This window comes from Clupea harengus, chromosome 5 (assembly GCF_900700415.2).
Source record: "Clupea harengus chromosome 5, Ch_v2.0.2, whole genome shotgun sequence".
Taxonomy (NCBI): Eukaryota; Metazoa; Chordata; class Actinopteri; order Clupeiformes; family Clupeidae; genus Clupea; species Clupea harengus.
Genome location: NC_045156.1, coordinates 31,304,850 through 31,320,269, shown reverse-complemented (window position 1 = coordinate 31,320,269; position 15,420 = coordinate 31,304,850). Strand labels below are relative to the sequence as shown.

At 39.1% G+C, this 15,420-nt stretch overlaps 1 protein-coding gene and 1 long non-coding RNA gene across 2 annotated transcripts in view; both read right to left on the bottom strand.

Annotated features, from left to right (window-relative positions):
- The window catches only part of dock3 (dedicator of cytokinesis 3), a 112,124-nt gene extending 108,793 nt beyond the window's left edge, over positions 1 to 3,331 (bottom strand). Inside the window, 1 exon segment of the mRNA XM_042707927.1 lies at positions 2,742 to 3,331. Coding sequence (XP_042563861.1) covers positions 2,742 to 2,811 — 70 coding nt within the window. The 5' untranslated portion in view covers positions 2,812 to 3,331.
- Positions 3,332 to 10,944: 7,613 nt separating this feature from the next.
- LOC116220603 lies at positions 10,945 to 14,290 on the bottom strand. Its single transcript, XR_004163776.2, has 2 exons — positions 12,231 to 14,290; positions 10,945 to 11,504 (listed from the first exon to the last, which is right to left on the bottom strand). It is a non-coding gene; the product is annotated as an uncharacterized LOC116220603 (long non-coding RNA).
- Between the last annotated feature and the right edge of the window lie 1,130 nt (positions 14,291 to 15,420).

Genomic DNA, 15,420 nt, shown 5'->3' with positions numbered 1-15,420 from the left:
GAAACAGCCTACCGTTTTTACATTCCTTTGACTCTCATGTTATTATTGCTTAGGCCTTCTAGAATATAATCATACATGCCACTTTTGTTTCAATGTTTTTTAGTTAGGTGAAATATACAAAAATATCAAGGCATGGCAGACTACCTAAAAGAGCCAAACAGGCCTTAGGGTGCAGAGTGTTAAAGAGTGGCTTGATGCCAGCTGATTTTAATTAATTTGCTTGACTCTGTAGTGTTAAAAGTCTGTCTGATTTTTTTTTTTCACTAAAAAAGCAAGCTAATTCATTACATTTCCCTGTGGAAAGGAGTTCTGGGCTATCTGTTTGGTGCTAGGGGAAATGTTGATATGGAAATCTTCACCAAAGAAGAGATCCCAAAGTAGCTGCAAGAGTGTACGCAGTTGTTTTAAGCTTGTCCCATTGCATCACAAAGGCCCATTCATGGTGGAGATGAATGAATGAGCTTTTTTCCTCTGGTCTCACGCAGTCTCCTGGGGCCTGCTTGAAGAGCGCCACTGAGTTACTTCTCTCCCTCGCACTGGCATGCTATACCATTCATCTCTTACCCATGATTGATCAGCTTGTTTACAGGAAATAGTTGTTTCCTGTTTCTGCTTTGCTTCAGAGAAAGTTAAATCATCAGACAACTAAATGAAAAACAAGGCTACATAAAAAAAATTGTCTCCGCCCAAAAGTCAAATTATGGTCACATTTAACACATGGAAATACATCTGTTCACAAAGTCAAAGATGTGCAGATTGTGAGGCTACTGCAAACAGACAGTCCTGTAACCATCACAATAAAAACACAAGCATCCTTCTCCACTGTGAACACACACAACACCCTGTAGCACCCCGTCTACTACATGCTGCGGTTATTAGGATTTACCCAGAGCTATTTAATAATAATAATTAAGACCTTTGTCAGGTTTTTAATGGCACACACGACACACTGGAACACACACGTGCATATATGGAGGCGACACAGGACACACACACACACACACGCGCAGGTAGGCAGACACAAACTCCCCTAGCTCTCCTTCCATTGTATCCACTCAAACAAAATCATATTTGTGCACAGTCCTGGCTCTGTGAATGGGAAACAAAGCCACTGGTTGAGACTGTGCCACACACTACTCAAGCCAATCAACAACAAAGGGCACTCGGCCTTCTGGGGCACAGACAGGAGGAGGGAGGGAGGGAGGGAGGGGTGTGTTTGATTGGCTGTCAAGCCCAAATATCAGCAATCTTTCACCAGGATCGAGGACCTTACATTTAAAGAATGCGGTCACTGTGGTTTCCCTTCGAAAATATCCAGGCTACTTGATTTTAGAAATGACCAATATTGATGTCCAATGCAGAGCTATTTGTGGCTCTCAAAATCCAGTGACAGATCAAATAAATAAAATAAATAAAATAAAATAAAAAACCTTTGTTTTAGCTGAAAATCATATGCTATGTATGGCATATTTAGAGGCATGCAGTTCCATAAAGTGAGTAATGTTTTATGGTAAATATTCAAACTCTTCTTACTTTATTATACAGACCTAATGATAACAGTCATTATTCATCTATCCTACTACATTGCCTAGTTAAGTAGGTCTCAGATTATAGGTCAGCAGATTAGACTGAGCCAATGAAGTGCCTTCTAAGCAAAAGAAGGCTCACACCCTGCATCAGACTAGCATTTGTGTTGTTGTTGCTGTTCGTGCTCTCTTCTTCTCCTGTCCAGTCAGCTAGAACACTGAAGTGATAGTTTAAAGCTGTAAGGAGTTTTGGACAAAAGCGGAAAAGGCATGCCAAAACCATACAGACACCAACAACAGCACAGTTGCCACAGATGAAATGCCTGTTAGTATGTAGAGGCCAATATATAGTGGGAGATGTCGTGCTCTAAATTGCTTTTCTTTACATTTTTTCGCGGCGTGGTCCAACTCCGACCACAAAACTGCTCGTGCACAGTTAGGCGCCTATTGGAAGGACAGGTGTGTTTATCTGTCTTTTGCATAGGCTATGCCATGAATTTGAAGATGATATTTTTTCTAGTTGCCTGTAAAAAAAAAGCATGCTTCAAAAAGTGGCAAATTGTTGCATACTGTCTCTTTAAGCAATTAAAGGTTTTTCATATTTTATACATAATGCTATATTAAAGTTTAAAGGCCCATCTACCAATAGGCCAGAATGGTTTAGTTAGACATGCAGCCTATAGGTAAAGCTTTGCCAAGTCGCCTATCTTGTTCAGACCCTGTGCACTTGTTTGAAAAGTAGCCGATGTCTGTGCATCGTCGTCTGTCGAGAACTATTTTAACACCTTACATTTCAGTACCGCGGTTATAGCCTAGGACGCAAGTTTAGAAATTCGGGACACGATAGAGCCCAAAAGAAACACAACACAGACACAACGTTTCATGCATTGGTCGTAGGCTACTTTGGCTACGTACCTAGCCTCACTTAAGATATAGGCCAAATAGTGTGTGATTGCTTTAAGTGCCTATTGTGGTTAAATAGTCCATTATTTGTGTCTCTCACACTTATCCATTTCCAGAAGGTTGAGCTTGACAGGCAGCTAGCCGACTTATTCTAATTCATTATGAATGACGCTATTTGTTATAGCCGTTAACAAAATAAGGCTACATAAGGCTATCGTTCAACTATTTGGTCCAATTTGAGGAACGTTTAGATGTTTTCAGTAAGCTTTGGATGACAAATAGGCCTTCCGATAGAAACTGCAAATAACTTACCCACTCCTATTTTCTCTTCGTCCGTTGGTGCCCACATGATGCGATTTCCAATGAACCAACTGTGATTCATTTGTTTTCATCGATTCTTTTCCATGAAGTTGAATAAAAACGTTAAAATCCACAAACGTTCAAATATGTACACAATCTTAGGCTATTTCAACACGCTTTAGAAACAGCTGGAGGTTTGCGAGATCTATGCCTCTTTTCCAGTGAAATCCGCATACAACGCCTCCAAACGTCTTATGCTATTAGAATTTAAAAATGTTGTCATAGCCTACCATCCTGCACCTGACAATCAGGATACAGACCTTTACTACTGTCATTGTTTAGGTCGCACTATGTCTGCACTTTAGTTTTCTCAATAGCTTAGTCTTCGGACAAAACATTGCATATCAAATACTGCCGAAAGGAACAGTCGTAAACGTGACATATGCCATTCCAAAACTACAGCGTATTATAAACAAAACCGGGTTGCACGGCTGTGCACAACATAGGTCATAGTCATCGTCCTTATTCCGTCTACGTTTAGCGATGAGGACGGGACCCTTAAGCCGCCACTATTGCGTCATCTTTAACCAACTGTCATCACATGACGCAGATTGTCACAGTGCGCGCTCCAAACAAAATTTTAGATCTACCCAATGATGACAGGTCCCAAACAAAATGGGGCGCCAATCGCGCCAAATGTTGTTTTTTTATATTTAAAAAATACATACATACATCATATGGAAAGTTTCGTCACATCATAGAATTAATTCACAGACGTATAATAAATAAATCAATTCCTATATTGGGCCAAATAAGGGCATAGACCTAGGCCACATAAACCGCTGACCAGCATATCCACCATAAAACGGTGTTTTCCTTCCCCCCCAAAAATGTATGTTATAAGGTGGAAAAACTATGTTTTCATCACCTTGTTAACGTGGGACTTGAAACTTAGATCTGAATCTAAGATAACACCAAGATTTGTAACCTCAGATTTAATCCAGGGAGTTCATTTCCCCAGATTATTAAACAGCATTTCTCTTTTTGTTTTAGGGCCAACTGAGTAGGATCTCAGTTTTGTCTTTGTTTAACTTTAAGTAATTATTGTTCATCCACTTATTTATCGCCAAAAGACAAGTAGTAATAGAGTTTATAGCTACAGCATCATTTGGTTCAGCAGATATGTACAGTTGCGTGTCATCCGCATAACTATGGAAACATACATTGTGTTCTCTAATGATGTCCAGCATGTATAGTGAGAATAATAATGGACCAAGGCACCACCCTTGTGCAACCCCAAAGCAGTTTCTTAGACCCATGATCTCCAAGCCTGACGTAAAACGTTCTCCCTTTGATGTAAGTCCTGGACCAGTTTAACACAGAGTCAGGAAGCCCAACTAACTTTTCAAGACGATTGATAGTACGTCATGGTCAATCGTATCAAACCCTGCACTTAGGTCTAAGAGGACAAGGATTAAGACCTTATTTGCATCCAAATTTAGTCTGAGGTCACTGATTACTTTAGTAGGAGCTGTTTCAGGGCTGTGGCATGTTCTAAAGCCTGATTGAAATTTCTCCAGGATATTGTTTTCTTTAAGAAAGGAGTTTATTTGCACTGAAACTGTCTTTTCAAGTATTTTACTAATGAATGGAAGATTGGATATCGGCCTATAGCTGGCCAGTGCATTACCATCTATGTTGGGTGTCTTTTACAACAGCTGTTAAACCCGCTTAAAAAATGCCAACCAAAGCTCATGTTCTGGCTGTAGACCCTAAGCCACTGCCACAGCCAACACCAAAACATCAGTATCAACCGTTTTAATCAGGATTTTCTGGTTCCATGGTGCAAACGCTCGAAGACAGATCTGGAAGTGGTGGCTCGCTGAGGACTTCCACATCATCTGTGATAACAAGGTGTTTAACCTCCTGCACAAAAGGAAGGAGAACAACGCCAATAAGAAGTTCCAAGGAATAGCTGCAGCTCCTACCACATGTCTCTTTACCTTTCAAAGTAGTAGTGTGTCAGGCCACACAGTGATCACTAAGTTACACAGTGATCAGGGACGTGCGGTCAGGGGAGGCAGGGGAGGCAGAACCTGTCATCGTGAAAAGTAAAAAAATATATATTAATATTTCTCTACTGATCTGTGCTATAAATGTAATTTCTGCATGATTCCAATCATTTCGAGCATTTTTACAATCAAAATCGCTGAATTTGCGCATGTCCTGTTCAAACAGACAGCGAGACGGTGATGCAGTGCCTCACCTCAGATTGCGCAATTCCTCACAAACTGGGTTTAGTGCATGCGTGTGCATGCGTAGAACCTATTTAGTCTTGTTGATCTGAGATAAAACCGCATTGAAAAAGCACGGAGGTGAGGCACACAGTACCTCTGCCTCAATGAAGGGGGCGTGCGAGAGCCCACCGGCAGGGTTTATGCTGGTTCTGCCGTTGCTATTCTTCTACACTTATATGCCCTCACTGCGAAAAAGGAAGATTCTATTTCTAAGCTAAAACATTTCTCAAAACTGGACTTTCAATCAAAATGTGAAGTGATCAATAATGGGAGACCAATGCCGGAGCTAAAAGGTATGCTTCAAACGACGGGACAGAAGATAACTCGATCGACTTCTCACATTCAAAGCCAAATTGCTTTGAAAATGTTTGGAACCTCAAGAATACATTTGGTTTTGGACGTACAGCGGCAGCAACGTTGATTTCCCATTTTTTCTCTTAGGATTGTTTAATGTCTATGTGAAGCCATTTAAAATCACACAAGTGATTGTGATCACTTTGAACCCAAGACTGCTTTTTATTGGTGAGCTGATTTTGAGAAATTAAACTTAAATTGCAGCTGAAGTTGTGTTTCCTGGTTGCTATGGTTATCCAGTTGCTACGCTAGCTAATTAGCTAGATACGGAAACTTAATAACCTTAAACGATTTAATTGGAAGAGTTCAATTTGCATGAAATGATAGCTGGTTATCTAGCTGATGTTATAGTCTTCTTCGATTTAACTCTTAAAATATAATGGGAAAAGGTAGAAACCCTCAGGGTGATTGTGCAACTTCGTATGAAAGAGTTCATATTCATGAGTGCATATTCACACATATTAACACGAGTTCATCACAAACTAGCAGCTGCCAACTGTCATGAACCTTACCTATACCTGTGTAAAGATTGCTGATATGAAAAACAGCTAGTAGTCAATGTGCAAGCTGCCAATTGAATGGTGATTTAAGATACTCTATTGGGTTTATGTATTTGTAAATCTGAACCTCACCGCACGTCACTGACAGTGATCAGTAAGTCACACAGTGCTGTTACGATCAGTCAGCTCTTTGCTCTTTGCCCAACCCACCGCCCAACACCACCCCTCGCTTTTTCCTCATTTAAATATGGCATAAATGACATGGCATAAATTTTATGCCATGTCACATGTCATGTATGCAACTTCTTTTCTTTTTAGAAATGCTGTAATGAATGGTTACTGAGCTTCTATCCCTAGAACGGCGGATTTTAACATCATAATTGTCATTGCTTGCACGGTGGCTCAGTTGCTTACACTGCAGCCTCACCGCAAGAAGGTCATGCGTTCGATTCCCGCATGGGGCGCTGTTGGCTCTGGGGGGCAGGTCCTCCCCAGACCTTCAGTGCTCAGGTGGACTATCTCCCGGGCCCTTCTGTGTGGAGTTTGCATGTTCTCCCCGTTTTCACAAGGGGTTTCCTCCGCTAAAAACCCCAACAGAAAAAACATGCAAAAGAACAGAACACTCTTCGTCGGTCCCTGACCAAGACAGACGGCTTATCTCACCTGGTCCCCGGGCGCTTAAAAAAAGCTGCCCACTGCTCCTGGTGTCCTGGAGGAAGGACAGTCCGGGATGGGATAAATGCAGAAGCTAAATTCACAAACGACCTCAGGCGTGTGTGTGTGTGTGTGTCCTGTGTCGCCTCCATGTATTCACGTGTGTTGCAGTGTGCGGTGTGTCGCTTGTGCGATTAAAGTCATTAAAGTCTGAATATAACTCTGTGCATACACAAGTGTTTTGTAGTGTAATGATCTTCATATGTGATCTGCGTGTGTGAAGACCTTGTGATAATTCACAATGGGCCCGAGAGTTTCTGGGACACTGTACTAGATGAGCATACTGTATTGGTCAGGCAAAATGATAGCTTGTTTACTAAGCAATGCTATGTAACTGTCATGGACTTCAGGCGACACACAAGATGTTCGAGGGATGGAAGTTTATTAGGAGAGCCAAAGCCAAGGGAACAGGGAAATAACGGGGACAAAACAAAGCAAACAGGATTCAAAGCACAACAGGAAAGCACAGAAGATAAGAATTTAGCAAAAACGATCAAAACACAGAAGTATAGGGCGCAGGGGCGGAAGAACAGAGCATCCTGGGAGTCGCGGAAGGGAGGTATGGGAATCCACCGGTCTGAAGCTGGAGTCATCAGGGTTTTAGTCCTTTAACAAATGAGGTCAGAAGTGAGCAGTATTCCACCAAATATTGATTTCTGAACACTCCCTAAGTTAAAACATTAGTATTGTGTTGTTTAAAAATGAATATGAACTTGTTTTCTTTGCATTATACGACATCTGGAAACACTTTTTTTTTTTGTTATTTTGACCAATTATCATTTTTCTGCAAATAAATGCTCTAAATGACAATATTTTTATTTGAAATTAGGTAGAAATGTTGTCAGTAGTTTATAGAATAAAACAAAAATGTAACTTGTACTCAAACACTTACCAATCTATAGTAAAACCAGAGAAACTGATCATTTTGAAGTGGTCTCTTAATTTTTTCCGCGGCTGTATATATATGTGTGTGTTTGTGTCTTATTTCTGTTTTTCCTCTCCAGTGAATTATCTGAAGCACCTGGATTTGTAAATTCACAAAGATTATGAACGCCCAATTGTTTTTCAACTGCTTGTCTTAAATCGGGGTAACGAAGGTTGCATTAGAGACCTGCGAACAGCCAAAGTCCCCAGCTCTGGCTAGTGGATCCCAAGGTCTTACCAGGCCGTCTTAAAGATATGATCACCCCAACTGGTCCTAAGTGTGCCTTCTGCCTTCTCCCAGCTAGGCGTGCCCGGAAAACGGTGGGAAAACCTGACTGAACTTTCTACTGCCTGGACATCATGTGTTCCATTTCGTTTTGTTTCAGTTCTCATGATATACCACATATGGATACATCACATGGACTCCCTATGGGAACTGCATAACTCATAAAATGTTTTGAAAACTGAAAAGAAATGATTGTACACCTTTACTAGACCTATAGCATTATAGAATTAAAGCATTTTTAGGAAGGGCTATGAGTACAGTTATAGGACAATACTCTTTCTGGAAAACCGTTACAAGCCATTCACTTGATTTGAGCAACTCCATCTACGGAACCATGGAGCCATGTCAAGCACCATTTAAGAACCTTTATTTTCATTAAGAACCATTCACTTGATATGAAGGTTCACAATAAGGTTCTTTATTTTAAGAGTGTACAACAGGTATATCTGGGCATTCCACTAAGATCAAATATTTTATGCAAAAACAAACTTGAAATATTTTCAAAGCAGAAATGATGGCCAAAAATGTCTGTTAGAATGATAGATGTTTACAATATGGCGGCATCAACTACTTGGATCATGTCTGCTATTCCCTATAATTTGCCATCTTTTCCTCAAATTACTTTACAGAGTTTATTTTTTGGGTGAATCTGTAGGTGTCTCAGTGGTAAAGTTTTATTTGGTTAGTCCGTCTATACAAATACTTTACAGATGGTTTGTTGAAATTTAAGTTCAGTCTTTCTAATTGTTCATTGAACATCTCCTTAAACAAACCAAATCCCTAACAGATAGTAATAACAGATAGTATGTTTATAATTTGAGCATCTGTATATCGTGTATAGGGGACCATCCAAATAAAGTGTGACCATTTAAGTTTCCACAGTCCAGCAGTTTCCCCCCACTTTTCTTGTTTAAAAAAAAAAAAAAACTTAGGCAATGATCACAATGACGAGTGGTAGCGGTAGGTTTTCAACGACACATCTAGTGAAGTAGAGCTGAGTGCTGATTCAAATTGAACTGGAGAGCCCTGGAAACCGATAATATGATGTGTCAGTCATGATGATCAATATGATGTACAGTGTCTGTGAATTAGATAGAGAGCTAAATTGAACAAAATTCACTAGCTTATTCGTTTTAAACCCCTCTTACAACTGTGGTAGCATAAATAAGTGTTGCTTGCTTGCTTGCTTGCTAACATCATCAAACACATCACAAAACATAAAACACTTTGTAGCAACATTGTATAACAATTTTACCTTAAAATAACATAATTTTGGTTTAACAATACGCGACGAAGAAACCGATGAATACATTGTCCGGGCAGCGCTGAAGAGGAAGAGAGAGTTAAGTGGCCGAGAGGAGAGGAGCAAACCAACATTACAAAGTCTGAAACACTTTTACAAAGCTTGAGACAAATTTACATTTTGGGGAAAAAAATTACATATCATAAAACAAAATTACATTACCATAACACATTTACAAATTTACATTTCAGAAAACAAATTAACAAGACACAAAACACTTTTACAAGTCCCGAAACAAATTTACAAGTGGCGAAACAAATTTACAAATGACATTAACCGGAAAGGGAATGTACCAACTCCGTGATTGACGTGGAAGTGATAACGGAAGTGCTCAATTTGAGTTGATGGATGGAGTTCATGGTGAAAAAGCAAACTGAATGATGCCGGGTTATATCGCAGACAGGATTTCTTCTCTGCAAACGTCATAATTAGGGCAATACGACTAGAACTTCGTGGACCTGGACAGCTGTTTAGGTTACCGCATGATGTGGCAGGTGCTCAAACAAAAGAACAAATTGAGCGCTTCCGTTATCACTTCCAATCTCGGAGTTGGTAATCCCTTTCCGGTTAATGTCATTTGTAAATTTGTTTTCTGAAATGTACATTTGTTTTGGGACTTGTAAATGCGTGATGGTAATGTAATTTTGTTTTATGATATGTAAAAATGTTTTCCAAAATGTAAATTTGTCTCAAGCTTTGTAGAAGGGTTTCAGATTTTGTAATGTTGGTTTGCACCTCTCGGCCACCGTATTAAAGCATGCAAGTCAGACACCGAGGTTATTAGCTGTCTTGCTATGTCTTGTGTTGCTTGATGTTTGGTTGTGTTAGGAAAGTTGTCGACTCACTAGTTAACATCTCGCTTAAACATCCCTGCCAATGTTTTTTGTGTGTGGTTATTTTAGCGTTCATCTATATATCACAAGAAATAAGACTGCAGAATCACATTTATGTAATATCTTGAGTAATAATATTATTCTACCTTGTGAGTCGACAGGCTTCTTTGAATTCTGGCGTTGTCTTTGCCGGTTCAGCAAATACAAGCTTACTACTCATAGACATATATACCTATAATAATATATGTCTATGTCACTACTGGCCATTAGGGGGTCTCAAAGCGAGATTTGTATTTACGACAGTGGCGTAAAAGTGAATTACACTCTGCAACTTTGGGGGGAGCTCAGTGGCCTATAACAAAATACCAATTCTCGCATAATGGGCCTTTAAATTACACTAACATTTACCTTTTTCAGCCCCTGAAACTATGCAAAGCCCTTAGTTTAATTTGCAAACATGCTCCCTTTACTTCAATTCAGCCAACCCTTAGTTACTTCTTTTAAGTTGTCATGATGTCCAAATGTCCTGAAATTCAAGGGATTATAAATAAATTACATGTTTACAGATTGAAGGCGATCTCTGAATTATCCTTACATGGCAGATAACTTAAATGTTAAATTCAAGATTTGTTTCAAGGCCCTACTCAAAAGGTCTGTGTTGGCAATCAAACTGCATGCTTTCATAGATTGGATTGGATTACCAGCTATATCGCCAAAATACACCATTTAACACATTAGCAAGCTTTTATCAGTAGAAATTCGGCTGTTTGTGGTATTTGCAAGGTTTTTGCATACCTTTTAAGTAACTTCTTTACTGCTGCTTTACAAAGAGCAGTGTTGCGTGCGTCTCAGTTATACAAACAATTAAAACAGTTGCTGTGAACTGTTGAGATAAGGCAGCACTTTGTGTCTGTAGACAGTTCAACACAAGGTACGATGAGATACAACTATTCACCCCCCTGAAAATCACCGTTTTCACAATCACAAAAGACACTTACACATCATTTTCCAATCCATACTTTTATTATTAATATTTATGCTCTAGTATATTTCAAAGGCAACATAACTGATTTATCTGCTAATGTTAAAAATAAATACATTCAAAATTGAAATATACTACTTGCATAAGTATTCAGACGCCCACACTTTTGAGATCTAGATTAAGGCAGATGGCAAATTAATCACAAATGATAAAAAAGGTGGCAATTAGTTGACCATAACTGATCATAAAGCGCCTTGAGACACTTGTATTGTTTTAGCGCTATATAAATAAAATTGAATTGAATTGGATAATTAGGCAGTACTTTTCAGTGGTTAAATTAGAGATCTCCCTCTGGATCTAAAAATCAGTCTGTATAAGGGTCATGTGCCAGGGTGGGAATAACAGGGAATGAAGCCTAAAGAGACAAGGTGATTCAAATGCCTAAGTGCGATGTGAGAAGTGGATCCAAGTGGTTTTGATGTCCAGTTGACAATCACTGGATCCATATGGATGAGGTGGAAGTTGTATCACACCACCCAGATGCTGTGGGGATATTTCTCGACTGCAGGAACTAGGAAACCCCTTTAGAATTGAAGGGAGGATGATTGAAATTAAAATCAAAATCTACACAATATCACAAGAAAACCTGTTGAAGTCTGTTGTAAAAGTAGGGCTTTAGAGCTCTGGGCTCTGTAAAGCGCCTAGAGACAATTGTATTGTTATGGCGCTATATAAATAAAATTGAATTGAATTGAATTGAATTACCTACCAGTGGGACAATTACCCAAGGCACAAGGCTAAAGCAACACCGGGGTAGCTCAAGTGAATCATTTAGAATGGTTCGGTTGAATTCCAGCAAGCAGAATATTGAGTAGACTTAGAAATATACTACAGCATAAGTAGCCAGGGGGTGAATACTTTTTCAAGATTAGTAACAGTAAAAGTAAAAACAAAAAGTAAAAAGAATAGAGACAAAACCACACAAATGGTTACATACATACATCTGACCTTCCATATCATACATTGAGGAACATTGTACAGCATGTTTAAAAGTGCCATCATGCAATATTTGACAATAAGGGTCAAATGGAAAGCCTTTTCTGCTGTTATTAAATAGCTCAATTTCTCCTATTTAGAAGACAAATTAAGCGGTTTTGCCCCTAAACAAATCAGTATTATTTCTTTCTAAGGATAATTTAAGGTGAAAATTAAAGTTCTGTTTTGTAGTGACACTAGCTATGATGTTAGTTTTTCAAACACGGGTGGAACCAATGACATTCATCAATTAAAAACAAGATTATACCAAACCTGTAATGAGTGACTGCTTACAGTCAACAGGGCTAGCTATCAGCTGGATACTTGGCTCTTGTGTTGTCATATGTGTTTGCGAGCGGAGCACGCCTGGATCCAGCTTTATGTTGTAGGGTGGAGGGGCCTGCTCTTAAATATAGAACAACACTGATACACATTTGACACGGCTCCTGACAAGCTGTCTATGGAGAAAGAAAAGAAACATAAGATGGCTGTATGCTAGGTTCACTAATTGACTCAAAAGGCTGTGTTACCAAAGATGCCACTGTTATACCAAATATGTTTCATAGGTGGAACAAAATACTGTTGCATACCAGGCTACTCTGCCAGCTTGTTAAACCTATGCTCTCGAAAGGACAGAAAGTGTGGCAGTATCTAAGGTGTGTGTGCGTAACAAAACAACACAAACGGAACTCAAATGGTCGTCTGGCACCTGACAGACCCCCAAAGAGATGAGACTTACCTTCTCCCGTGGCCCCCATCAGTCTTGCACAGAGAGCCCGCCTGGCTTTATGCCTTTAGGTTTTTTCCCCCAGTTTTATTTAAATTATTTTGATCTTTTTACAAGGACTAAGATGTTTGAAAATGTCACACCTGTTTTAATAAATGTTATAAAATAAACAAAATGTAAATGCATGTAAATGTACTTATGAAATGTGTGTATAGATGTGTACAGGAACACTTCCCCACCAAAACTTAAACTTAATAAATGAAAATGTATTAAATTATTATTAAATACATTTAAAAACTTTTTTTTTTTTAATTAACTACTCCCATATCACCTCTACAAGGTCTACAAGTACCCTGCTCTGCTTTGAATGAGTGAGCTCAAAATCATCTGCCACAGCAGCAGCTTTCTTCATGTCCTTGCTTGGATCTTCTAGATAGTTTTTCACCTCAATTTCTCATAATCATGACGGATGTTTTAGAAACGAACGCATCTATCAAAAGCTATTTCCTTTTCCCCAGAATATTGTATGTGGGTATGGTCTCCTCTCTCCTTCAGGTTCCACAACCATGGTGTGTGTAATCTTCTGGAGAGATCTCATGTGCAGCGAGGACAGCAGACTTCACGACATCAGAAGATGATGATGACCGCACGGTGTGCAGTGCAGCAGAAAGCTCTCCCACTAAACACACTCTTCAGGAGGAGTGACCATTTGTCTTTTTGTGACCAGTGGAAAGACTTTCTTCAAACTGCGAATATCTGCTTTTCTTGTTCAATTTCTTTCTTCTTTCTTTCACTCAAGGGAGTGTTTTTTTTTTCAAGAAATATCTTGCTCCGCCGATTACACATATTAGGGTTGGTTTGTTTTGAATGTATCTGGTGACTAACATTACAGGCACATTTAACTCCAAGCCTGTACTGGTGGATAATATTCTGAATGCACATTCAAAGTTTCATGTTAGCGCTAAATGCTAAAGTGGGCTGTAGCCTACCGTAGTATTGGATGCTTTTTGATTGTATTCATGCATACACTACCATAAATGTTTGAGCAGAAAGGGGAGGGTCGTCCACCTGAATAAAACTCAGTTCAGTTCTATTATGGATTTACATTATCCAGTTATTTTCTGACTCAACAAACAAACAAACAAACTCAACAAACAAATCTCTTTACCTAATTTGCTGAAAAAAAAATCTCACCATCGACTGATTGTGACATACTCTGATCACCAGCTTTGATGGATGAATTTGACATATTTCATGACATATTTAATTAATGAATTCACAATGGCAACCAGCAACAGGTATGTAGTTATTTAATTATGTATGTAATGTCACAAGGGATCACAGGGCTCTTTAAAATATCAGCCAGTGTAGATTTCATGCACTAGAACCAATGTTATATATAATAAAGAATTAGTGTTATACATTAATAGGTTACATTTAGTGTAATACAACAACAGAAATGTAACTTTATATGTCCATAGCAAGAATGACTCACCAGATGGTCCTCGTGTCATCTATGGTGTTTTCACCGCTCAGCTCGGCCCAAATGGAGGTGCTTAAGGATCAGAGGACACTCGGCAGCACTCATTTAGTGGACCAAAGCGGAAGAAACGTGGAAACCTGCAAATGAAAAAACCTACAAATAGCCAAATTATAAAATGAATTCAATTACATAAGAGACATTATAATTAGTCAGAGGGTTTCTTCCTTACCACTGTGGCCTGTGACCTTGGTCTCAGGGGGTTCAGACCTTGCGCTCTGTAAAGTACCTTGAGACAACAATGTGAATTGTTAATGGTGCTGTAGAATAAAGTTGAATTCAAATATTTACCCCTAGATACACACAAGAGCCACAAGAGCCACAACACAAGAGCCACAACACCACCTTGATTTTGGCCCCTAATAGATGTTTCTGACTTGAGGTTACCGGGATAATAATGTAACTCAATCAGCAGTCAGTTTTCTATGTAAAAACCATAAAATTCAACTTTTTCATTGAAGATGAATTGCATATGGTCACTCTCATCTCATGCCCCTCCCCTTTTGTATAGGGTTAGTTAGTTTACCATTGGTAGGTCAGGATGCTTCATGTCCCTGGCATTGCTTAAGTTCAGGATTAACCAATACGAGACCAAGCCAAACCAGTCATACCAACCTAGACACAGAAGAGACTGGCACTCTGAGATTCTATTGAATGAAGAGTGCATTACAAATAAAATAAATTATTATTATTATTACTGTTTGATTCTATACCATACAGCTCTCAAGATTTGAAGGGCCCTAGACTCGACCTCTCCTGCTCGCACAAGATGTGCTAAGTGCCAGGATATCTGCTGAAACATATAACATCTCAGCAAAGATGTACACTTCACATGTTTTCGTTTCAGTACCTAGCTCTGAAGTTGTAAATGTTATCCATTATGCAAATGTTTTTTTATCACATGTTACGAATGTTTGGACATTTTACATTCTAGGTCTAAATAAAGTCTCCAGAATGGACGTGAGATGGGCTATATTTATCTTGAACATGGTGCAGAACCTGCAGCAATATTGCCATCTTACATTCTAGTCTTGTCTTGATGCATTCAGTTTCATGATCGATGACAGATTGACAATGACACAGATCAATAGACAATGCTAGCAGAAGGCTTTAACCTTTAAACTTTTCACTACTTAACGTTTGTCCGGCTCTGCCCACTTAGTGCCTTTAAATCACACCTTTACCTCTCCCTCTCT